General features: G+C 39.8%; 1 protein-coding gene across 5 annotated transcripts in view; it reads right to left on the bottom strand.

Moving 5' to 3' along the window:
• Nucleotides 1-27,203, bottom strand: part of NSMCE2 (NSE2 (MMS21) homolog, SMC5-SMC6 complex SUMO ligase) — a 270,551-nt gene that overhangs the window by 236,017 nt on the left and 7,331 nt on the right. For 2 of the 5 annotated variants that reach the window (XM_038000159.2, XM_008001516.3), the window contains exons 2-3: nt 22,661-22,755; nt 22,320-22,490 (exon numbers count right to left, since the gene is read on the bottom strand). In XM_038000159.2, coding sequence (XP_037856087.1) covers nt 22,320-22,476 — 157 coding nt within the window. In that variant the 5' untranslated portion in view covers nt 22,477-22,490; nt 22,661-22,755. Of the gene's footprint in view, nt 1-22,319; nt 22,491-22,660; nt 22,756-25,032; nt 25,052-27,203 lie in introns of those variants that run through there. The other 3 variants (XM_008001517.3, XM_008001515.3, XM_073018347.1) reach the window with 2 other exon arrangements.

Below are 27,203 nucleotides of genomic sequence, written 5' to 3'. Positions count from 1 at the left end.
AGTGAGCTGAGATCATAACACTGCACCCCAGGCTGGGCAACAGAGTAAGACTCTGTCTCAAAAAACAACAACAAGAACAACAACAACAAAATTCTGAGGAGGCTGGGTGCAGTGGCTCACACCTATAATCCCAGTACTTTGGGAGGCCAAGGTAGGAGGATCGCTTGAGCCCAGGAGTTCATGACCAGCCTATCCAACATAGCAAGACCTGTCTCTACAAAATACAAAAATTAGCCAGGTGTGGTGGTGCAAGCCTGTAGTCCCAGCTACTCAGGAGACTGAGGTGGGAGGATTGCTTGAGCCTAGAAGGTTGAGGTTGCAGTGAGCTGTTGATTACCCTACTGAACTTCAGCCTGGGCAACAGTGTGAGACGAGAGAGAGACAGAGAGAGAGACAGAGAGAGAGAGAGAAAGAAATCCTGAGGAATCCACTTTAGAAAATTAAAATAAGAGAACAAATAAATGAGTTCAGCAAAGTTTCAAAGTTTCATGCAAGCATATCAATATACAAAAATCAATTGCATTTTTATACACTTGCAAAAAACAATCTAAAAGTGAAATTAGGAAAACAATTCCATTTATAATAGCATCAAAAAGAATAAAATGTTTATGAATAAATTTAACAGAAGTATAGTGAAATATTATTCAGCTATAAAAAGGAATAAAGTACTTACTGACTGATACAGCAACATGGATGAACTTTGAAAACCTTATGCTAAGAAAACAGCCAGTAACAAAAGACCACATATTACATTACTCCATTTATATGAGATGCTGGGAATAGGCAAATCTATAGAGACAGAAAGTAGAATAGTGGCTATTCCTTAGGAATAGTGAGAATGGGAAAATAGGAAGACAACAGCTAAAGGATACAGGGTTTTTTTTTGAAGTGATGAAAATGTTCTAAAATTGGCTGTGGTGATGGTTATGTATATCTGAATATTCTAAAAACCACAAAATTGTACATTTAAAATGGGTGAATCATACCTCAATAAAGTTGTTATTTTTTAAAAGTCACGAAATAAAAGAATAAAAAAGCTAATGGAATTTAGAGGGAGTGACTGAGAGGAATTTTTTTAAAAAACAAGGTGAAATACTATTAAGAAGAATTTAAGGTGATTAAACACTAAATTATCTGCTGAAATGAATTTCATTACAGCAAAATTGCATCCTATAATGAGGGATTCTTTACTTAATGTTCCAAACTTAATGGCTCTACATATAAAGGCAAATAGGACTGGCACAGGACATGATGTACTCAAGATGCACACTTCTGTGTGTGTGTGTGTGTGTGCGTGCACATGTGCACGTAGGTTAGCATTGCAGAAGATATTCTGGATGTAAGTAGCATCTCAAACTTTGTGACTTCAGATAAGTCACTTAACCCTTCGAGCTTTAGCTCTTTCATCTGTCAAGTGTCTCCTTCATTTTCATAGGATTGTTAAGAGAGAAAAATAACTGCAATCAGATCTATAAATTTGTTTAGTGATATCTCCATATTTTTAAATTTCAGAGAGTAGATGCTTAGTAAATATTGTGGAACTAACTTTGGAAAATGTAAAGGGCTTTTGGAAAGGAGGAAACTAAAACATAAACTTTATTATAAACACACCTGAGCCCAGGACAACTTCATAGGTAAGATTTCTCAGTAACCCATGATATAGAAGTTGTCAAGGCTTATACTGTAGTCTTTGTAAAAATTATTTCCTACCAGTCATTTAATGAGTTGGCCAGAAAAAAAAAAATATTTGCAAGAACCATTTCTGCTATCTTCCCTATAATCCCTTTTCAGGTATCACTTTATATTTTGATTTTATAAATTTTAACCCATTCTTAGCTTTTAAAGACATGAGACAAAACTATCAAAGAATGACTCTTCTCTAGACCAGGGACAAGTAAAGTGCAGCCCACTACTGGTCAAATCACAACCATTTGTTTATATATTGTTTATGGCTGCTTTTGAGTGAAAATGGCAGAGTTGAGTAGTGCAACAGAGACTGGAACACAAGGCCCCAACTTGGCTGGGAAACAGGATATTATTAACTGGTCTTTTCAAACCGCTGTATCTAGTGGTGAGAATACCTTATGCTAAGGTATAAGGTTGAAATATAGATAGTATATAGTATATAGTTGAAATATGACTCAGTGCAAAGAAGTGCTCTATTGTTTAGATGGATGAATGTACAACAAACACAGAGGAACCCAAGAAGAGATCAATCTGGTTTGGGTGGGAGAGGAATGTCTGCAGAAAAAAGATGATACTTAAGCTTATCCTTGAAAGATGAATTGGTGCCCCCAAAGCACTCAACAGAGAAAGGGCATTCTAGGGAGAGGAAGTCATGTGAGCAGAGGCAACAGGCTGAAAGAGTATATGTTGACGGCACTTACACCCAGGCTCCATGACTGGAGTATATAGAGTATAAGGGGATGTAGCCAGTGACATCAGGTACCTTCTGTAAGTTATGCTCAAGGGTTTAAAATAGTTGTAGAAGGTAATAACTATCATTTTTCAGGAAGCAAATGCCAGATGCTTTGGTTATGGCTAGAGAAACAATCAAACAAGGATGATCTAAGAAGTCAATTCATGGTAATCAAGACTTATAGTCCTAGTCCTAGTGAGGATCTACAGATTTGTTGAAGTATCTTCATATCTTTGTATTTCTAGCATAGTACATTTCAGATAATGGGCAGCTTTTTTTTTTTTTTTTTTTTTTTTTTTGCTCAGCTGGAGAACTTTCTAAGTCAATCATTAGAGTTAGCATAGAATGGATTCTATAAATGGTTTTAATGAAGAACTCATCTTCAGGCATAATGGTGTCAGAGCTCTGCAAAAGAGCTATCTACACCGAGCACAGGCCTAGGTCGATAATGAGTAAGTAAGAGAACTTATTTCAGAGCTTACTGCAATTGGGAAGGGGTTAGGGTTACAAAGGATGATGGGTGAGAATATACAAGAAGTAAATAATTCAAATGTATATTTCCAATCTGAAATCCATTATTGTGGTTAAAAAACAAAAACCACTCCTTCAGAGACACAGTATCTAGTCCTTGGTCAACCTCAAGGCTCAGTTTACTCATATATATAATGGTAATGATACCTACCTGACAGTATTTTTGTAAGGATTAAATGAATAAATACACATAAGGCATTTATAACATGTCAGGTACACAAAAAGCATCATGAGTTGGCTACTATTAAGTTGCCTATTAAGTAGAGTCTACAAAAGATGTATGCCTATGGGAGATGGAATCGGGTTGCTAGGTCATAACATGTCAAAACTCATTCACAGATTCTTGATTGAGACATACAGACTCACAGTCTCCTCATTTGGCATACATCACTTACTACCATGTAGTTCTCCTGCTCTTTGCAAGTATACCTATTTGCCTTATCTGCTAATGAAATTATTAGCCTGTTGAGGACATGAGCCAATAATAATTGGTGACTGATCAACATAAAATGCTAACAATTACCGAAGGACAGTGACAATCAACCAACCTCAAATAAATGTTTGGATCAGTATTGTACAATAAAGGGACAAAATTACCTGCCCAAAAGAAGAGGAAGCACAAATCTTTGTCTTGGAATAAAAACTGCCACTGCTGCCACCACCAGTTTAAAAGGACAGTAACTCTGACTTTTATAAATATTCTCTCTTTCCCTCCTTCATCTACTGAGCACACCACCTATAACCTCTCACCATGTATCTACAGCTTTTCCAACTAACATCTCTTTCTCCTCACTTATTCAGACTACTTTCTCCTGGCTCTACTATAATAGTAATAATAAACACAAAATCAAAAGAGTTAATAAAAGATGCCTTCCAAGTCCTTTTTCAATAAGTTTAAGAAATACAAAGAAATAGTGATGAAAATCACTGTGTAGCATTTTTTAATCAACCTTCTTTATGGCAGATGTGCAGTAGAATGAAGAGGGAAGGGTAAATTCAAAGGTAATAAAGCTTCCCCTCAACTGTAGTCTGGGCATACATGTCTGATTCTACAAGGCCTTCAAAGAAATTCATGCAAGGAATGCGCCTCTTGCGACTTGGTCACATGCAAAAATGAAGCAAGAAGCACATCTGTTTGGAGCTTGCCCCAAATGCCTCAAGTTCTCCTCCAAACTAGGTTCATAACTCCCACCCACAGAGAGAAAGTCAGTGCCTGAGGCAGCACCCAGGGACAAGCAAATTAGCATTTCCAAGGTCAATTGCTGACAGGCCTAATTGTTTATAGCAACTAGAGTACAGTATTCTGGCTGCTGAAGTTAACAGGCTTAACTTCTGGCTTGCCCAATACCATAAGAAACTAATTTACCACATCAGCCACAAAATATGAAAGTATTGTAGATGTGGATTCAAATTATCATGACATTTCAAACAGAAGCAAATATTAGCAGGATCCTCAGAAGTCAGTCATTTTAGGCTGACTAAACTATTTTTAAAATTGGTATTTTATGCATTAAAATACCAATCACATCTAGGGTAGAAAAGTGACAGATACAAAAGAAATCAACAGATAATAACTCATTTTTACCAACTGGTTTGATTTGAATACTCTCCAAAACTTCTAAAATGTTACATAATGAGTTGATTTAAATACCCTTACAGTTACTTACCCTTCTGTGACATAGTCACGGACAAATGAAATAACCTACATATGTGCTGTTATCTAATACAGTACCCATTTTTCACATGAGGCTACTAAATAAATGAAATATGGCTAGTCCAGATTGACATATACTGTAAGATTCTAATTTTAGTATCAAAAAAGTCAAAATAATATTAGTAACTTTCATATTGATTATATGTTAAAATATTTTAGACATTTGTTTAAATAAAAATTTCTAAAGGTAATTTTTCCTCTTTCTTCTTACTTTTTGTAATAAGGACAGCAGAAAATTTTAAATTATACATGTGGCTAACACTATAGTTTAACTGGACAGTACTGCTATATATAAATAATGCTTTACATTTATATATAACAAATAATTGCATTTATAAAGTACAGAAAGAAAAGGGAGAAAAAATAGGTCTGGATAATAAAATAATCTTCACTAGAATAATCAAGTTGGTTTAGTTATGTTAATTGCCAATCTATAAAAAGCTCCTTTCTGCTTACTATAAGACACCAAATTTTGGGTCTTTTAAAAAGGAATCTGATGTCTCAAAAATAATCCTAAAGTCTGTTCTATCTACTTCTTCCATAAGCTGTCATCTTTGCTTAGCATTAAACTAGTCTCAATTATTTCCAACGATCAAAGATACATAATAAGGTGCTAGTCTAATTTTTAATCTGATTGAGTGACTCCAATTCAGTTTTTTCTGTGGTGGCCATTTTCAAACCCTGGTAGGTCACTGAAACCTAAACCAAGCTTCAGCTCCAAAGATAAAAAAGCAGAATTAATAGAATAATTCTCAGGATTCTAGAAAAACCCAGATGGTATTCAGATACTATACACACTGTTTTAAAAACTAAAAAGTGACTCATTTACTGTTTCACTGTTTCAAAGTGACATCCTAATGTGAATGGGAGAGCTTAGCAAACAGGGGAACACAGCAAGTAATTATTTCCACACACGCCATCATGTGGAGAAACCATGCCAACTTTCAGGTTGTTACAGTCGATGGAAGAAAGAAAATCTGGAGGTGTTGGAATGATTGGAAATTTATGGAGTGAGATTCCACGGTAACAGGAGGTGAGGTGAGGTGAACAGCAGCCAAAACTTTCCTCTCAATAGCTCTTAAAAAGGAAACTACTCAACTTTCTAACTAAGGAAGCCAATAGGAAAGCACATTTCACCCTTTCTGACATTCTAAAACTGTCCCAAACTGGGCCACTGGGAGAAGGACAAAATTACAAGAAATTTATGCACACAATATGTATAAGTCTTTTAAAAGTGGTTTTTAAGTGTAAATCGAAAACAAAATCAAGATCCATTAACTTAGAATAAATACTACTTATACTTTTAATTCATATGAAATGTTTATTTTTATTTTGTGAAAGGATCTGCATCAATCACTGGTAAATGAAACTGATTAACCCACACAACCGAAAATGAGAGCAGCAAAGGTGAGAAGTATAGTCCTCATTCCTGGAAGAGTTAATTTCAAAATGTAACCTTAATAGTCCTTTAGTTCTCTGGTTTAATAGAATCAACACATTTTTACTTTTTATATACATGAAGTAATTCAGGCTCCAAATTCCAATAATTTAGTGATTGTATCTTTTATATAATCCTAAACTGTGCAATCAATACACATTGTTCAAAAAGCCAAGAGCTACTTCATAAGAAGTGTTCTGGTGCCACCTAGTGGTATTTCCTACCAAATGGGAAATACTGACTAGAGAAGGGTTCTCAAAGAGTATCTGCAGACCCTGGGAACTTCTCAGAAATGCACATTCTTAGACTCATTTGAGACCTAATAAAACTCTAGTGACAGGGTCCAGCAATCTGTGTGTGTGTGTGTGTCTGTGTTTGTTTGTAAGACAGTCTCGCTCTGTTACCCAGGCTGGAAGTCTCAGCTCACTGCAACCTCTGCCTCCTGGGTTCAAGTGATCCTCCCACCTCAGCCTCCCGAGTAGCTGGGATGAGAGGCGTGTGCCACCACGCTCAGCTAATTCTTGTATTTTTAGTGGAGGTGGGGTTTGGGCATGTTGGCCAGGCTGAGGTCACCTGACCTCAGGTAATCCGCCCACCTCAGCCTCCTAAAGTGCTAAGATTATAATTGTGAGCCTTCTCCATGCCCGGCCCAGCAAGCTCTCTAAAATGATGCTGATGCATCCCCAAGTTTGAGAACCACTAGCTAAGACATTCCATACACAATAATTGAATGCAGTCTTTAAAAATTAGGTTCAAAAATTAACAAAAGGGCTTATTTTCTCATTTTGGAAAGTAACTTTCTACATTCTTGATCCAGGTATTTGTATTAAGAGAACACAGTCTTGAAAGCCAGTTACTAACACATTTATATATGGATTCAACACCTAACAGGCATTAAATAAGTCCCAGACTCTGAAGACATCAGATGAACACACTGAGATCTTTGTCCTATTTAAAAGGGAAGACCAGTTTGTGACCAGCCTGGACAATATAGCAACACCTTGTTGCTACAGATAATAAAAAAATTAGCTGGGCACGGTGGTGCACGCCTCTGGTCCCAGCTACTTTGGGAGGCTGAGTTGGGAGAATCATTTGAGCCAGGGCAGTAGAGACTACTGTGAGCTTGGGTGACAGAGTAAGACCCCATCTCTTAAAAAAAATAAAAATAAAAATAAAAAAGGTGTAAATGCAAAAAGCCCCATGGAACAAAGAAAACGCATTAACTGGTATCAGGATATCGAGATATGGAGACATGGCAAATTATGGTATCTTAGAAGGGGGAAAATTTACTTGGAAGCACACAAAAAGTCAAAGAGACTGAACTCCGGGAGCAGTGGCTCATGCCTGTAACCCCAGCACTTTGGGAGGCTGAGGCGTGAGAATTGTTTGAACCCGGGAGGCGGAGGTTGCAGTGAGCCGAGATCATGCCACTGCACTCCAGCCTGGGTGACAGAGCAAGACCCTGTCTCAAAAAAAAAAACCAAAAAGGCCGAAGAGGCTGAATATTGGTGATTTTTTAAAGTATGCAGCAGCTACCCTAATGCTAACAGACACCACTGCAAGTCCACTGTATACATCTGCTTTGTGTAACTATATTATAAATAATCAAGAAAAAAGCAAATCTGATGAGGCTCTGCTACATTCTTTCTTCACCATTTAGGTCTTAGAGGACAGTGCCTGTAGTCCCAGCTACTTGGGAGGCTTAGGCAGGAAAACTGCTTGAACCCAGGAGGCAGAGGTTGCAGTGAGCCAAGATCGTGCCACTGCCCTCCAGAGTGGTTGACAGAGAGAGGCTCCACCGCAAAAAAAAAAAAAAAAAAAAAGAAAAAAAAAAAAAAAGTTAAATGCTTAGGTAAGAAAACTGGATCAAGAGATATATCTTCGGTATGGCCATTGGCCCATGTAGTGATAATTAAGCATCATGCTTTGCTCTGTGGCTCAAACTACAAACATATCACTTAGAAGAAAATAAATCACCTCTGGAAAGCTAGCCTTGCAAACTCAAGCCTCCATGACAGGCAACATCACAGACATTACTGTCAATGACGTAAGTAGGCTAAGGAATTTCAAAGACTTGCTCTATTGATTAGTTTTTAATTTGTCCTTTCAAAACACAGACACTCCCATGCGTGCGCACATACACGCACACACAGAGCAACTAATTCTAACATTATAAAAGCAACTACCCACAACAGGATGAGTTTCTGACAAAAGACTTTCTTCCAAACCTTCCCTGTACACAGAAATAAGTTAGTAAAAATAAGTCATAGAAAGCTGGGTCAAGTAAAATGGAAATAATAATAATTTTTTTTAACATAAGAAAGAAAATCTTTGATCTCATTTTTAAAAATTAACTTTGTTGTCATTGTCATTGCACTGAAGGATCTGTGGTGAGAAGTGTATGAGTCTATGTGCCATACTGCCTTGCCAAGTTCAAATGTTCTGCCGTTTGTTAGCTGTGACCTTGGTCCAAAAATTAACTTTCTGAGCTTTAAGTTTTGTCATTTGTAAAACAGAATTAATATTACAAGCCTCATATATTTGCAATAAGAACTGGATGTCTGATATATCACTAACTGGCATTCATCCATAGTTAGCAGAAAGAAGAAAGAAAGGAAAGAGACCACAAGTAAACGTAGGTCATGGGGCTGGAGTCAGGCAAACTGGGTCCAAATGCAAATTCCCAGTTTCCAACTTGGATGTGTGCCTTATGGCAAGTTGTTTCAACTCAATGAGCCTAATTTCCCCTTCTGCGGAGTGAGGATGAGGATACTGACCTCTTTCAGTGATTTCCACAACATACACCTTTATTTCGTATTTGCCTATTGCAGGCTATGAAAGCTCCCTTTTCTTCACCTACTTCAACATTTTTGTAAACAGTTGCATCAGCAAGCATCTCCCAGGTCAAGACTAAATAATATACTAAAGGCCATGAAAGAAAGAAAGAAAGATAGATAGATAGACAGACAGACAGACAGACAGACAGATAGATAAATTTATTTATTTATTTATTTATTTATTTAGACAGAATCCTGCTCTGTCACCTAGGCAGGAGTGCAGTGGGGCAATCTTGGCTCACTGCAACCTCCACCTCCCTGGTTCAAGTGATTCTGTGCCTCAGCCTCCCAAGTAGCTGGGATTACAGGCACCTGCCACCACGCCTGGCTAATTTTTGTATTTTTAGTAGAGATGGGGCTTCACTGTGTTGGCCAGGGTGGTCTTGAACTCCTGACCTCAGGTGATCTGTGTGACACGGCCTCCCAAAGTGCTGGGATTACAGGCATGAGCCACTGAACCCAGCCTGAAAGATTTAATAGAAACATCTTTCACATATTTCCAAGACGTAAATCAATGTACATGGAATCTCACTGGTGGAGACAAAGGGTGACTCTGAAGTCCCTCCAGTATATAGGCTTTGTTACCTTTAGAGCCCTTTTCCAAACCTGTCTACCCAATGCAAATTTGCTCCGATGTCAGATATGCCCAGGGGTGTGCTGGTAACTGCTTTACAACCAGCAATCCAGTTGTTGGGGTAGGTCTAATTTGTGACATTTGCCCATTTCCATGGGTGGAGTCAATATTCCTATCGTGGCTACTACAATCCAACACCCAAATTTCTTAGTTACTTGGTTGACTGACTGGTTCACTCAATAAGCATTTAAAGAGAACCTAAACCATACGAAGTCCACTGCCAAGCTCTGAGAGTTGGGGCATGAGGATGGCTATACGGGAATCCTAATCTCAAGGACATACAGTCCAGCGAGGGAAATACGACACATAAAGAAACATAAAATATAAGGGAAACACGAGGAATGCTATCAACTCTGAAAATAAGGAAAAGCCTTAACTACCAGCAAAAAGAACAATAAAGGTACAAGTATTATTGACCTAAAGAACCCTTAGTATTGCCTATGCTTTCTACTACAAATTTCAAAAATTCTCTAAGTAGATTTTTTTTAACCAGTGACTATGTATGTGTATACGTATGTATGTATGCATACATTAGTGTGTGTATTAGAGTTTCTCAGCCTCAGCACTAATGACAGCTTAGGCTGTCCAGTTCTTTGCCGTGCAAGGGCTGTCCTATTCGTTGAAGGCTGTTTAGCAGCATCTGAATACCTAGAGGTCAGGGCACACACACTCCCCACACCCCCGAGTTGTGACAGCCAGAAATGTCTCCAGACACTGCCAAAGGACCTGGGAGGGTAAAATCACCCACTGTTATATATACATATATACATATGTATGTGTACATGGATATGGATGGGGTATAGGCATGGATGGAGTGTATAATCCATGAAAATGTGTGTGGGTATGTATGGATAAATGAGCTAGACAATCAGAGGAAATTTTTATAGTAATTTTCCTGTTAGGTTTTAAACATATTCATTCATTTATTGAGTGCTTACTGTATATCATGTACCTATAGGCAATAGCAGTGGGTAGGGGCATCTGACAAAAACCCCTGCTATCACAGAGGGTACATTCAGGGCAGAGACAGACAATAAATAACATTAAGAAAGCAATTATACAGTATGTTAGAAAGTGAGGTAGTGGTATTAAATAGTCAAGAGAAAAATAAAGCAGAGAAGCGGGTAAGAGATTCTGAAAGAAGTGGGATGAAGGACATGCTGCAATTGTAAATTTCAAGGGCCTAGACATACCAGGCAAAATATTGATGTTCAGATTTTCAGAAGATCATGTGCTTATAGGTAACTTCTTGAGCATACAATCTAAAAACAAGTCTAAATCTAACTAATCTTAATAATTGGGAATTTACTTCTTTTGGTTCACAACCAAAGGGAGGAGAATCCTATCAAATTCATAGGAGTAGTTGTCACACTACTCCTCTACCCTCTACCCAATCCTAGAATCTGCTAAACCTCAATCATTCTGAAAAGTTCCCATTCCCTGAATAAGCAATGGGCAAAAGTGGTTATGAGAGATTACCTAACCACTAAGGTGCCTTTCAGAATCAAGATGATATTAACAGACAATCAATATGAACATGGTGGATATACTGCTGATGAGAAAGGAGAGGATGATGGGGAAAATAACTATGAATTTCATTCTGGTAAATCTTGCTGCACACCTAAACTGGTATTGAAAGGTTGGTTTACACTTTATTGTGTTCAGGTTCTAATTCACATCATTGTGAAAATTTTCCTTGTGATTCTTTTTATTAGTATACTTTAATCTCCTCCAGAAAGGTATTTCTCATAAGTTGTTCTTTTTATCCATTTAACTATATATTTTTATTTATTTATTTTTTAGAGACGGGGTCTTGCTCTGTTGCCTAAGCTCAAATGTAGTAGTATAATCATATCTTGCTGCAGCCTTGAACTCCTGGGCTCCTCTTGCCTCCGCCTCTGGAGTAGCTAGGACTATAGGTGCACGCCACCACACCTGACTCATTTTAAAAATGTCTGTAGAGACAAGGTCTCACTATGTTGTGCAGAGTGGTCTCAAACTTCTGGCCTCAAGGCCTCCTCCTGCCTTGGCCTCCCAAAGCACTGGGATTACAGGTGTGAGCCACCACAACAGTTTTTTGCTTAACTATAAAGTCTACAATGGTACCACTAAAATGAATCAATAAACACAGTCCTAGGATACATGAAGATATCAACAAAAAGGAACTGAGTTTTCGAAAGTTGGATTTTTCATATTCTGTAGGGACTGACTCATCTCCCTTATTTTTTGTTAATATATAAATATTCACTCTTAAATTCATTTTTAATTGACAAAAATTAGATATATTTATGGTATACATTTTGTTTTGAAATACGTAAACATTGTAGAATGGCTAAATCAAGCTAGTTAACAATACCTCGCATATTTAAATCAGTTATTGGTAGTGAAAACACTTAAAATCTACTCTCTTAGCAATTTTCAAGTATATAATAGTTACTAACTATAGTCACCATATTGTACAATAGATCTCTTGAACTCTTTCCTCGTAATGGTAATTTTGTATCCTTTGACCAACATTTCCACAGTCCTCCCACCCTCCCCATCCCCAATCCCTTGGTAACCATCATTCTACTATCTGCTTCTATGAGTTCAACTTTTTAGATGCCACATACAAGTGAGATCATGCACTATTTATCTTTCTGTGGTTTGCTTATTTTGCTTAGCATAACCTCTTCCAGATTCACACATGTTGTTGCAAATGACAGTATTGCATTCTTTTTTAAGGCCGAATAATATTCCGTTATGTATACACAACACAGTTTGCTTTATGCATTCATCCATTGATAGACATTGAGTTTTGCTTCTGTATCTTGGCTATTCTGAATAATGTTGCAGTGACTATGAGAAGGCAGATATCTCTTTGACATACATCCTTTGGATATATACCCATTACTGGGATTGCTAGATCATATGGTAGTTCTATTTTTAATTTTTAAAGGAACCTCCATACTGTTTTCCATAATGACTGTACTGATTTACATTCCCACCAACAACACATAAGGGTTTCCCTTTTCTCTACATCCTGGTGTAGGCACTGCTTTTTACTTTTAGTACTACATACAGCATAATTAAGTATATATGTTTAATAATCTTCACTTATTTAAGTTATAATGCTATTTTGCTTGTATAATTGGCTCCAGTTATAAAAGCTGTATAAGAATACAAACATTGGCTTCTTACGGTTATTGTTATTTTTATTATCATTGTGGCCACCACTCACCATTAGAAACCACCTACTTCTAGTTACTGCTTCTATTCTTTAATTATGAAATAAAAGACAGGAACAGGTCAAAAAGAAACCTCCCTGACTTAACCAGACTCCTAATAACAAAAAGCAGTGCTCTAATGGAGAAATACAACACAGTGAAAAATCCAGAATATAAGTCTCTCTGAAAAATCAAGCCCTGAAAATGTCAGGTCAGTTGTATTGGCATATCAAATTATCAAGTAATTTTCAAAGCACCTTTTTTTTCTTTGAGACAGAGTCTTGCTCTGTTGCCTAGGTTGTAGTGCAGTGGCATGACCTTGGCTCGCTGCAACTTCTGCCTCCCAAGTTCAAGCAATTCTTGTGCCTTAGCCTCCCAAGTAGCTGGGATTACAGGCACGCGCCACCATGTCCAGCTAATTTTTGTATTTTTGGTAGAGACGGGTTTCATCATGTTGGCCAGGCTGATCTCGAACTCCTGACCTCAAGTGATCCACCCACCTCGGCCTCCTAAAGTGCTGAGATTACAGGCGTGAGCCACTGCGACTAGCCTCAAAACATTTTGAACATAAAAGGTTTAAGCAAAATGCTTATCCCTTTTTCATAAAATAAGGTGATGGGTGATAGGGTTATGGATCACAAGTTTCTGGGAGTTTTTTTCCTTTTCACCCATACTTACCAAATTTCTAGATTTAAGAATGTCTTATTCAGGAGCAAAATTAGAATCTTACCCCCAAAGCACCCGGATTTAAAACTATTCTCTCAAGGAAATGCTTTAACATTTGCAAATGTTAGAGGTCAGTTATTCATGAGGGCAGTAAATGTCCCTGACCATGTAATTTTTCACTTTGTTGGTTGTTTTTTACTCATCATGAACTCTGAAGTAACTGCCCCACTGTGAAAACTTTTTTTTGGCTGGGTGGGGACTAAGGCAAGACAAAAAGGAACTAGATCTAAAAAGGTGATGATTCTTAGCCAGAACACAAGTTGTGGATACATGAAAGAACAGATTATCATTCAATCAATTTGATGTATCACTTCCACAAGTCAGGACTGTAAACAGCTGCGAGAAGAGCAAACATGACAGCTGTCGCTTCGTCAAACATGGGTTTCTTTTCCTGCCATTACAAGCACTGAAAGTAGACAGTCTAGGGTCAGTACAAAGGCCCTGAAAGGTCCCAGCTCCTTCCCCCCATGACTGTACATGACCTCCATGACAGGATGTTTCAGAAAAAGCATGCAACCTCGTTTGGGTACTAAAAAAAAAAAAAAAGATAATATTATCCTCAAAAAAAAAAAATCAAAATTATCTAAGCAAAACATCACTAAATGTTATTTGACTGAACAGGCCATGACACTGGCACAATATATATTTTTTTGAAGCATAATGGTGAAGGGCAGAAACTATGAAGTCAGACTGCTTATAATCAAATCCCTACTCAAACACTTCCTAACTTTGTGACCTTAAAAAACGCATGTAACTTCACTAAGCCTCAATTTTTCTCATGTGTAAAGTGGGGCCAGCAACAGTCCCTACTTCACAGGATTACTGTTAGGATCAAATGAGATAGCACATGTTAAAAGAGCACCAGTTAAGTATGTAACAAATTTATCATCATCACCATACTTTAGCATAGCTCAACAAATATCCAATTAACTGCCTGACCATAGTAACTGTAATCTTTCTGCCCTATAGCTCCAAAATCACAGAAAGAAAAGCAATATATAAACTTTAATCCTTTACTTCTAAACATTGCTATCAAATATTTAGCAAGAATCTGGTAAAACTTTTAATCCTCATGCACATACATTTTTGTAGAAGTGCAGAGCATTAACCAAACCTCTGAAGGCCATTCAGACTTGCCCTGGCAGAGAGGCATGAGAAGAGACGATACATCTTTGAAAACTACAAAGATGTAATTTACATTTTTGAGGTATATTAACATTTTAGAGAAGGGAGATTCCTCAAATTTGCTTAACCAAACCTAAAGAGCTTACTAAAACTGCTTAGAGATGATTTAAAATAATTCCAGTTAATTAGGTCAGTATAGTCTGTGTAAAATAGCAGAAAAGTACATAATAAACTCAAAAACCTGAAAAAAGTAAGCTTCGGTAATCTGAAAAAAAATCTCCTAATGTAACAACTTTCATTTCTCAGTTAGGTCAAATAAAGAAGGTAATACTAGAATATCAAGAAATTTAGAGAAAAATGAATAAACATGCTAGTGGTGAGTCTAATTGCCTAGACACCATATATTCTAACATAACCCAGGCAAAGGTGATCATTTCAAATAAGCTAGAAAATTGAACAGGGACAAACACCTGGTATAGGAATTAGGAATCTGCAACCAATAAGAAACAAAATAAAACACATCACCACCCAAGTTCTTGGGAGCAAGAATCTCCCTTACCAATAACTTAATAATACAACAACAGGAAAATTTCAGGGCAAAGTGAGAAAATGATACCTATATGATCATTATCATTTTGTTTATCAAAGTTCACTCTGATCTGAGATGAAATCAGGCAACCCAAAAAGTCAACAATCTCATAAAACTAAGGAAAACAGAGTATTTCTGTTCTGAGACAATCCATGAAATTCCCCACTTGCTCTTCTGCACTTTAATTTCTCCCAATCCATTTGCTGTTGTCCAACACACCCACCAGTCAACTCAAACTCAAATGCACACCAAATTACTAGTAACAGCTAACAATTACTGAGCACTTAGTACTATTCTAAGTAATTTGTAAAATATTATCTCACTAATCCCCACAATAATGCCTTTTATAGATAGGAAACCTGAGGCAGAAGGAAGGTAGGGAATTTGCCCAAGGTCACAAAGATAAGTGAGGGCACTGGGATAAGAACCCAGGCAATCATCTATTACACTATTATGCCTGTATTACGAGGGTATAAGATACAAAGCACACAAATCAAATCCTTTTTACCTTAGTTACAATACCTTACTCAAAGTTACTTTCTTTTTCACTTGAGCTACTAACATAATCTCCTCTTTGGCCACCTGAAGTCTCTCCTTCCTCAGTACTGCCATGGGTATTTATCTTTCTAAAACTGGATCTTACCATATTTTTCCTCTACTTGAAACCTTCCAATGATAAGGTTCAAACTCCTTGGCAAAGCGTCACATTATGGGCAATCAATGTTCACTTAATGATTGAATAACTACGATATGTCTTATTTCCTACCTAGACTGTAAACAACTCAAAGGAAGAAACCTTTATTTATCTTTGTAGTTTTGGCTAACATGTCTGAAGAATTAGTGACTTAGCTGGACTCAGTCTTAAACAGACTTCCAAACTCATCCATCTTTCTTACCCTCTTCAGATCACAGGCCTTTCTTCTAAGTTCTGACCCTCAAACTTTACTAATTGCTAATTGTCATGTATGATAGCTATTGAATTAACACTGTGGCTAAGAGCACTTAGCATGTATTATCTCATTTAGTCCCAACAATCTTACGAAGCAGGCATTTTAATCCTATTTCACAGATAAGAAATCAGAAGCTGAAAGAAGTTAGGTACCTTACTCAAAGTTACAGAACTTATGACAGAGTTAGGACTGGATCCAACAGCAAGCATGCACTTAAGTGCTGACGCTGGCTGCCTTAGTACTGGCTGCCTTCTACAAGTCTTTCGTCTACTGTTATAGGCTGAGCTACCCTCCAATTTCCTTAAACACCTGGTGTTTTCCTACTCTCTGGGTCCTTGGACAGCACCTCAGTCTGGTATCACATTAACACTGCTCCCCTAACAAGCTCTTGCTGAATTACCTCAGTGGGAGTGATTGCCCTTGGCTTTCTCTCTACAGAGGATTTCTCATGTCATCTACTTCCTATTTATAAGCAATTAAACTCAGTTTGTTCTCAGTGCGGTCTTCTGAGCCCTTTCAGGGCATCTGTGGGTTGAAACTATTTTCATCATTTTTTTTTTTTTGAGACAGGCTCTGGCCCTGTTGCCCAGGCTGGAGTACAGTGGTGTGATCTCAGCTCACTGCAACCTCTGCCGCCTGGGCTTAAGCTGTCCTCCCATCTCAACCTTCTGAGTAGCTGGGACTACAGGTGTGCACCACCATGCCTGGCTAATTTTTGTGTGTTTTGTAGAGACAGGGTTTGCCATGTGGCTTCAGGCTAGTATCAAACTCCTGAGCTGAAGGAATCTGCTCACATCAGCCTCCCAAAGTGCTGAGATTACGGGTGTGAGCCACCATGCCTAGCCAATTTACATCATAATTTTAAGATGCTATTTGTCTGGGTTTGTTTTTCTTTTTCTTTTTTAACTGTGTTGGACATTTGTACTGATGGTGCAAAAGCAATTGTGGAAAAAACTGCTGGAGCCTTAGCAAAAATCAAAACAGTGGCACCAAACTGCTGTCTCTAATAGATCATTGTATTCCTCTCTACCAAGCACTCATAGTAAAACAAATGCTAGTTTCATTTAAGAATGTCCTTGAGAGGCTGGGCGCAGTGGCTCACGCCTGTAATCCCAGCACTTTGGGAGGCTGAGGCGGGTGGATCACGAGGTCAGGAGTTCGAGATCAGCCTGGCCAACATGGTGAAACCCCGTCCCTCCTGAAAATACAAAAATTAGCCGGGCATGGTGGCACGTGCCTGTAATCCCAGCTACTCAGGAGGCTGAGACAGAAGAATAGCTTGAACCCGGGAGGTGGAGGTTGCAATGAGCCAAGATTGCGCCACTGCACCACAGCCTGGGACAGAACACAACTCCGTCTTAAAAAAAAAAAAAAAAAAGTCCTTGATAAAACAGTACAATATAGAACAATTCACAGACAACTATGGTTATTCAGGTTTGGGTACCTGAAAGACATTTTCTCAAAAATGAAGAAAGTGAGCCTGTGCACCTGTAATTTCAAAGACAACAACTAACAGCATTTGTTGCTAATGATAAAATGAAAAAAATTTTTTTTTTTTAGACAGAATTTCACTCTTTCACCCAGGCTGGAGTGCAGTGGCGCGATCTCGGCTGACTGCAACCTTCGCCCCCGGGGTTCAAGCGATTCTCCTGCCTCAGCCTCCCAAGTAGCTGGGATTATAGGCGCAGGCCACCACGCCCAGGTAATTTTTGTATTTTTAGGTAATTTTTGTATTTTCAGTAGAGACAGATGTTCTCCATGTTGGCCAGGTTGGTCTCCAACTCCTGAACTCAGGTGATCCACCTGCCTCAGCTTCTTGAAGTGCTAGGATTACAAGTGTGAGCCATAGCACCTGGCCAAAATGAAAGTTGTTTGTTTTTGTTTTGTTTTGTTTCGTTTTTTTTTTGAGACGGAGTCTTGCTCTGTCGCCCAGGCTGGAGTGCAGTGGCGTGATCTCTGCTCACTGCAACATCCGCCTCCTGGGTTCAAGCTATTCTCCTGCCTCAGCCTCCTGAGTGGCTGGGATTACAGGTGCGTGCCACCACGCCTGGCTAATTTTTGTATTTTTAGTAGAGATGGGGTTTCACCCATGTTGGTCAGGCTGGTCTCAAACTCCTGACCTCGTGATCCACCTGCCTCAGCCTCCCAAAGTGCTGGGACTACAGGCGTGAGCCACCACACCCGACCCAGAATGAAAGTTTTAAAGAAACAATTAGAACTTTGAAAAATTTGTGTTCACCATTATAACTTTGAGAGTGTATGACTTTTCTGGTGAGATCTGTGGTGATATTAGTTGTTTGCAGTTTTATAACATCTTTTCTGTTTTTTCATCGTTCTGGTATTTTAATGTGTTTGTCTTCTCACTAAGATGGCAAACTCTATGAAGGGAGGAACTACTTAATACTTGTTTATGTCCTCTTTAAAACCTAGAGCTGAATTATACGCATAATAGTCATTGGGTAAGTTTATGTTGACTACTTTGTTATTCTGACTCCTGGTATTAGTTAAAATGTCTGTGTGTGTGTGTGTGTGTGTGTGTGTGTGTGTTTGTATTCATAGATGTATTGAGTTCATAAGTATTCCAGGCTCCTGCTGACTCTGTATCTAACTTGTTTAGTTCACTTTTTTCCCATATAACTTGATCAAAATTTTTCTTAAATTAACTTTTTTTGGTAAATGCAAAACCAAGTATTTGCCATACAATTATTGCTGCAAAATTAATCCAAATATTAAAAAATAAATACCTCTTTTAAAAATTACTTAATGATAACCTGTGGCACTAAAGCAGGGGTTGACAAACTAAGGTCTGTGAGCCAAATCCGGCCCACTGCCGATTTTTGTAAATAAAGTTTTATAAGACCACAGTCATGCCCATTCATTTACGTACTGTCTGTGGTGGGTTTTGCACTTCAACAGCGGGGTTGTGACAGAAACCACATGGCCCACAGAGCTGAAAATATTTATTATCTGGCCCTTTATAGAAAAACTTTGTGCCAACCTCTGCTTTAGAGCATGAACCTTTCAAAAAATGATGTTTATAATTCTTTTTAAATTGCACAAAGTATGTTGTATTTTACAACAAAATATACTTATTTAAAACAAAACAAAACTAAGAGAAAAAAAAAGAACTCTGTAGCTAAAACTCTTGAGAGTCTTCAATGAGAATCCTGAAAAAAAGTGATACGGTCTCCCAAGAGGGTTATGTTCCAGTCTTCTCTCTTACGGTTTAAGACTTTACTATGACTTTTACACAGGCCGATCTATCAAAGCCAAATTATCTATGATCACCAAAAATATACTCAAAAATAGACTAGGCAGTGTTAAAACATTTGGAGGCCACCCACTAAAAAGATTATGACACCTGCTGTTAGCCTTAAATGAGTAACTGTATGGAGCTGGTCCACCTGCCATTAATGACTGAAAAACTAAACAAAATATATGAAACAATAGCTGTGGGACAGTGGGACAAAGGCAGAACAGGACTGTAATTACTGCAATAAGGGAAAACTGGGAAAAGTCTTGCAAAGGCCTCCTCCCTGCACAAGGGAGGAGAAATCCACGGGAGTTTTTGAGATGGAGTCTCACTCTGTTCCCCAGACTGGAGTGCAGTGGCACAATCTCGGCTCACTGCAATCCCCTTCTCCCAGGTTCGAGCGATTCTCCTGATTGCTCTCCTGATTCTCCTGCCTCAGCCTCTAGCTGCGACTACTGGCATCCTCCACCATGCCTGGCTAATTTTTGTATTTTTAGTAGAGACAGGGTTTCGCCATGTTGGCCTTGAACTCCTGACCTCAGGTGATCCTCCTGCTTCGGCCTCCCAAAGTGCTGGGATTACAGGTAGGAGTCACCGCGCCCGGCCTAGCACAGCAGTATTGAAGGATTGAGGAGACAGCGACTGCAGTTCAGGGAGGCTGAGGCAGCCAGCAGAGTTTGCAAGAGACAGCACTGGGAGGGAGCTATGCAGATAAAGAGCTCTAGGAATCTGCACTGGGGTCTCCTTGAGTCTGATGATGAATCCTAAAATGCTGAGGAGCAAATACTGACAGCTATAAAGTGAACAACTCCCAGGTTCAGTCACGTAGGAACTAGGAGAGGGAGACATTCAAATTCCATCCAGCCAGAGTAGAGCTATCTCAATGAACCCTCAGGGCAATCAACAGAGACTCCAGAAGGGCCATGCTTTGTAACAAGGCTAAATTAGCCCCAACATAAAGGCTACACTAGACTTGCCCTAACAAAGCTTAACGACAAGCCTGGAAAGGATCGGCCTAAACCATAATCACTTAGCTGCCCACCAAACAAACTCCAACACTATTTAAAAGAGGACAACAGGCCAGCGCGGTGGCTCACACCTGTAATCCCAGGACTTTGGGAGGCCGAGGCAGGTGGATTACCTGAGGTCAGGAGTTTGAGACCAGTCTGGCCAACATGCAGAAACTCCATCTCTACTAAAAATATAAAATTAGCTGGGCGTGGTGTCACATGCCTGTAACCCCAGCTACTCGGAAGGCTGAGGCAGGAGAATCGCTTGAACCCAGGAGGTGGAGTTTGCAGTGAGCCAAGATTGCACCATTGCACTCCAACCTGGGCAACAAGAGCAAAACTCCGTCTGAAAAAAAAAAAAAAAAAGACAACAAAATCCAAACATTCAACAACATAATACACATAGAGATGATAGAATTCACATTCAAGGATATTAAAACAGCTATTATAAACAGGTTCCATATACTCAAGAATGTAAAGAAAACCATATACTCAAGAATGTAAAGAAAAATATGGACACAATGAAGAAAAAAATGGAAGACTTAAAAAAAAAAAGATTCTACTTAATTCTTTGCTATGTCTTCAACAATTAAAAACACAATAACTGAAATTTTTAAATTCACTAAATGGAATTATCAGATTAGACACTGCAGCAGACAAGATAAAAGAACTTAGCAACAGAAATTATTCAAATTGAAGCTAAAGAGTAAAAAGACTGGAAAAAAATCTATGAAGTCCCACTGATTTATGGGACAATATCAACCCATCTAACATACATGAAATGTGAGTCACACAGAAGGAGAAGAGAGCAGAGGAGTAAAAAATATATATTTGAAGAAATAGTAGCAGAAATTTTTCCAAATTTGATTCAAAAAACTATAAGCTGACAGATCTATAAAACTCAAACAACGTCAGGACAAAGAAAATCACACCAAGGCACATCACAAATTGCTCAAAACCTATGCCATTAAAAAGAAAACAAAAGGGTCATGCTGCTCCTCTGGCTCCACGTGTAAAATAAAATAAAAACGATTCTACTCCAAAGAAAGCAAATAACAACTTTTTTTTTTGAGACAGAGTCTTGCTCTGTTGTCCAGGCTGGAGTGTAGTGGTACAGTCTCGACTCACTGCAACCTCCGCCTCCTGGGTTCAAGCGACTCTCCTGCCTCAGCCTCCCGAGTAGCTGGAATTACAGGTGCCTGCCACCACACCCAGCTAATTTTTTGTATTTTTAGTAGAGACGGGGTTTCACCATGTTGGTTTTGTATTTTTAGTAGAGACAGGGTTTCACCATATTGGCCAGGCTGGTCTCGAACTCCTGACCTCATGATATGCCCGCCTCGGCCTCCCAAAGTGCTGGGATTACAGGCGTGAGCCACTGCACCAGGCCTGCAAATCACATCTTTCTAGATCTTTTTGATTGAACAAATGTAGGTAAAATTCATTAAGTTTAACTTTTCTCATTTTTGTTGAGGCCTTCCTTTGCTGGTATCCCTAGTACAAGCTTAGTCTATCTACTGGGTAATCAAGCATGACCAAAGTATAAACTACTGGAAAATAACAATATCATAATAAATTTATATACCTTACAGTTCACAAATGTCAAATACTTTAGATTGTATGCTCCTTGAGGTCAGGATCTTCAAATCTTTGACCATAAATTTCTAGTGCAGTTTCTCATGGAACTTAACTGTCTGAACACACATGAATGAGTCAATCTCATTTCACCCTCAGTACCCTACCGTGGTGTGTAGAACAAGATGAGAAAACAGATGCCTAGAGGGGTTAAATCATTCCCCCAAGGATACTCAAAAGGCACCCCCAGATTAATACCATCACACAGTGTTACCTCAAAGTAGACACAAAAGAAGTTTTAATTTTACTTACTCTGACTTCCCACAAGATCCAAAGCCACACTAGAAGCTGTGTCCATACCAGAGTTGATACAGGCTTGGAAGTTTTTCAAGGAGGAGAGAGCAGACTCTACACCGCTGAAGGAGATGAAACCAGTTGAACCTGAGTTTGAACTGGAACGTCCTGGCATCTTGAAATTATTACCTAAGTTTTGAAACACAATGAAACAAGATTCGTAAGTCAGAAAAATAACTGCATAGGAAAATATTAATAAAACTGCTGTAAACATTCATATAAATGTATCCAATATTTCGTAAGTGCCACCCTATTCTGTATATCCCATAGAGAAGACACCAAATCATTGTGCCACCCACCTGGGCCACCAAACAAGCTGGACTCAATATATGGGGAAGGTAAGTGTCCTCAGTTTTTGGAGGGAGATTACCCTCTTCCAAAAGAGTGCTGGATTCTGTGAAGAAGTCAACAACAGCACAGTTTTTAAAAGCCTACGAGATAAATGGGTTAGAAAAAGTAGACCACTCATATGATGCAATTTTTCAAAGAGAAAAAAATACTAATAAAATAATTTATTAGTATGCTATTTTGAAAACCTATAATTGTTAAACTATCCAACATATATGCATATTGAATTCTGGAAACTGTAAAAAAAGAGAAAATCTATATTCCTGCCAGTTCCTCTGGCTTCTTACAGATTAATAGACTTGGTGAAATCCCAGAGTCAGTGAAAGCAGAATTTCTCTATAAACTTGTCTTCTGGCAGCATATCCACTATAACAGTTTCGGTTATTACCTTCATATTTAACACTTGCTAATCTATATCTTCAACCACAATTTGTTTCAGCTTAGTAAAGCAATGTAAAGCTGCCTACAAAAGGACATCTCTGCTTAATTCAGAAGCCATTTGAAATTCAATCCACTGAAACCAACTAGAAAAGTGGGGAGAATTCACAGTTTTAAAGGGATGGGAGGGCTATTATCAAGGCTGTATGGCAGCAGAAAAAGGGATACTTTCATGGAATCAGATAGACATAACATGAAGACTGCTAAACATCTCTGAATCTCAGCTTTACTAACTTTAAAATGACAAGGAATAATCATGGTATGGTATGGTATAGCACACAGTACACAATTAATTAGCATTAGAGACTTCCCTTCTGCCCTTCCTAAGTGGGGAACTGTGTAGTATCTCCGGCAGTTCCATCCTCATCATTGCTACCACCTTCATCTCACAGCTGAACTACTATTGTAGTTTCTCCATTATTAGTCCTTTTTAATTAGGTTCATTCACTCATTTCACTCATAAGTATTAAGTACCTACCAAGTCAATCATGAGATCCATTCAAAAATACACAGGATATAAAAAGAGAAGGGCATAGAGACACGTAAGACGCACAGAGATGCATAAGATTTCTAATTTGAAAGTGTTTGTTTACTGCAAACATCCACAGTACAACTCATTGTCAATTCAAATATTTAGTATCTCCTTAAGTGCCAGGCACTTCCTTTAGCATGAGAATACCACGGTTTTCAAGATGAGCACTCTTAAGACTTTCCTTTTAAAGCATTATTTTGTTATTCTAATTTGATGAAAACCTATCATGAGCCAGGCACTATCCTGGCCACTAGAAATATTCAGCCTCTGGCCAGGCACGGTGGCTCACACTTGTAATCCCAGCACGTCGGGAGGCTGAAGCAGGAGGATCACCTGAGGTTAGGAGTTCAAGACCAGCATGGCCAACATGGCAAAACCCTGTCTCTACTAAAAATACAAAAATTAGCAGGGCATGGTGGCAGGCACCTATAATCCCAACTACTCGGGAAGCTGGGCGGAGAACCGTTTGAACCTCGGAGGCGGAGGTTGCAGCGAGCAGAGATCACGCCACTGCACTCCAGCCTGGGCAACAGAGCAAGACTCGGTCTCAAAAAAAAAAAAAAAAAAGGAATATTCAGTCTCTACTTCCAGGGGCTCACCACTGAGTAGGAGAGACAGAGATAAAACATAAACTTGATAATTAAAGCAACATGGGAGTTACTGCAAAACTGAGGCACAGACAAGAAAATGCTCAACTTTGCCTTACTGAATCAAAGAAGGGAACATAGAACTGAGTTAAAGGATAAAGGACGAAGTTTAACAGATGGAAGGGTAATGGAGAAGGGCATTCAGGCAAAGGAAAAGGCAGGTAGGAATGCAGAGCACAAATCATTGCAGAGTACATAACTCAAAACAATACCTGAGTTTTCCTGATTCTATCATACTTTTATGACTCCTGTCACTACAAACTTCCAACACCTCCTCCTCTATGCTTACTCACTGAAAGATCTTGTTTCCTAATTTCCTGAGGAAACAGAAGCAGTCAGAAGAGAGATTTTGCAAGCTCCCACAGCTTACCTCCCCAGCTATCAGTGTCAGTTCTCATACACTCTGCTTTCCCTCCTGTTAAAATGAATAAACTGTTTCTCCTAGATAAGGCCACCTCTACTCCAATTATCCACTAGATCCTATCCCCTGCTCCCTACTCTAAGACATTCTCTCAGCAATTCTCCCTGCTTTCCTGCATCATTAAATTTTCCCTCTCTACTGAATCATTCCCTTCAGCAAACAAATACACCATTACTTCTCCCATCTCAAAAACATCCTCCGACTTTCCTCCCACCTACCCCTCTGGTTATCAGCCCCATTTCTCTACTCAGCCTTAGAGCAAAACTCATCTGTAGATTTACCTACATTTGTCTCCAAATCTTCTCCTTCCATTCCCTTTGGAATCCACCCCCACTAGGTTTCCATCTCTACAGCAGTTTCACTTCACTGCAACTGCTCCTGTCAAGGCCACCTGACAAGCCCTAATGTTAAATTCATTATCAATGCCCTAATGTTAAATTCATTATCGATGCTCAGTCCTATCTCCGTTGACCTATCAGCCAGCAGTATGTAACACAATTAATCACTCCCTTCCTGATGCGCTTTCTGCACCTGCCTCCCTTGTTCTTGTTCTCATTCTCCTTTCTGTTTCCTCTCCATCTCCTTCAGCTCCATATGTTGTAGGGCCCCAGGTTCAGAATCCAGGCTTCTTTTTCTTCTCCTTCTATACCCAGTCAAATACAGCCCTGCCTCAGAGCTATGCCTTCTTGGTTCCCTTTGCCTCCATACTTGTCCCCTAGATATCTACTAGGTCAATTCCCTTACTTCCCTAAGGTTTCCCTTTGAGTATCACCTCATCAGTAAGGCCTTCCCTGGCCATCGGACATAAAATGGCAAGCCCTCCCAATCTCCATCCCCAGGCATTCCCACCCTTCTGCTTCTGCTTCAGGTAACAATGTGCTAGCAGCCCTCACTCTCAGCGCCTCCTTGGCCTTGGTGTCCACTCTGGCGATGCCTGAGGAGCCCTTCAGCCCGCCATGGCACCGTGCGAGCCCCTGCCTGGGTTGGCTGAGGCCAGAGCCGCCTCCCTCTGCTTACCAAGGCGTGGAGGAAGAGGCGCCGGGCTGCCCAGATAGCAGTGGAGGGAGCAGCACTCGCCGGCCCATGCAAGTTCAAGCAGGTGCGGGCGCAGGGTGGGGGGCCACGCACAGGGAGCAGCCGGCGGGCGCAGCAGGGTCAGGGCAGTGAGCGGCTTAGCACCTGGGCCAGCATTTGTGGAGGTTGCGTTGGGTCCCCCAACAGTGCCGGCCGCTGGCACTGCACTCAAATTCTCCCCGGGTTTAGCTGCCTCCCAGCAGGGCAGGGCTGGAGACCTGCAGCTCGCTAAGTCTGAGCTCTCTCCCTGCCATGGGCTGCTGCGAGGACTGAGCCCCCTGGAGAGGAGCCGCCCCCTGCTCCCTGGCGCCTGGTCCCATTGACAGCCCAAGGGCTGAGGAGTGCAGGCGCCCTCGGGACTGGCGGGCAGCTCTGCCTGCAGCCCCAGTGCAGGATCCATTGGGTGATGCCAGCTGGGCTCCTGAGCCTGATGGAGACTTGGAGAACTTTTATATCTAGCCAGAGGATTGTATGTGCACCAATCAGCACTCTGTATCTAGCTAATCTGGTGGGGACTTGGAGTCCAACTTTTATGTCTAGCTAGAGAATCGTAAATACACCAATCAGCACTCTGTGTCTAGCTCAGGGTTTGTAAATACACCAATCAGTACTCTGTGTCTGGCTCAAAGTTTGTATGTATCTAGCTAACTCTGTGTCTAGCTAAGCTAGTGAGAACTTGGAGAACTTTTCTGTCTAGCACTCTGTGTCTAACTTAAGGATTGTAAACGCACCAATCAGTACTCTGTCAAAACAGACCAATCAGCTCTCTGTAAAATGAACCAATCAGCAGGATATGGGTGGCACCAGATAAGGGAATAAAAGCAGGCTCCCCCAGCCAGCAGTTGGCAAGCTGCTTGGGTCCCCTTCCAGCTGTGGAAGCTTTGTTCTTTCGCTCTTTGCAATAAATCTTGCTGCTGCTCACTCTTTGGGTCCACGCTGCCTTTATGAGCTGTAACACTCACCGCGAAGGTCTGCAGTTTCACTCCTGAAGCCAGCGAGACCACGAACCCACTGGGAAGAACAAGCAATTCCAGACGCGCTGCCTTTAAGAGCTGTAACACTCACCACAAAGGTCTGCAGCTTCACTCCTGACAGCGAGACCACACACCAGAAGGAAGAAGCTCCAGACACATCTGAAGGTCTGAAGGAACAAACTCTGGACACACCATCTTTAAAAACTGTAACACTCACCACGAGGGTCCGCGGCTTCATTCTTAAAGTCAGTGAGACCAAGAACCCACCAATTCCGGACACACTGCCAAACAGCATTCTTGTATTTATTAGGTTTACAGTCTCTAGTCCCCAATTACACTGTTAAGTTCCTTAAACTTACAGACTTTTTGACTTTCTCTGTTTTGATCACCGATGTATTCCAAGCACCT

This window comes from Chlorocebus sabaeus, chromosome 8 (assembly GCF_047675955.1).
Source record: "Chlorocebus sabaeus isolate Y175 chromosome 8, mChlSab1.0.hap1, whole genome shotgun sequence".
NCBI classification, from domain to species: Eukaryota; Metazoa; Chordata; class Mammalia; order Primates; family Cercopithecidae; genus Chlorocebus; species Chlorocebus sabaeus.
The sequence above is the reverse complement of the archived record's forward strand: the minus strand, read 5'-3'. Positions and strand labels throughout refer to the sequence as shown.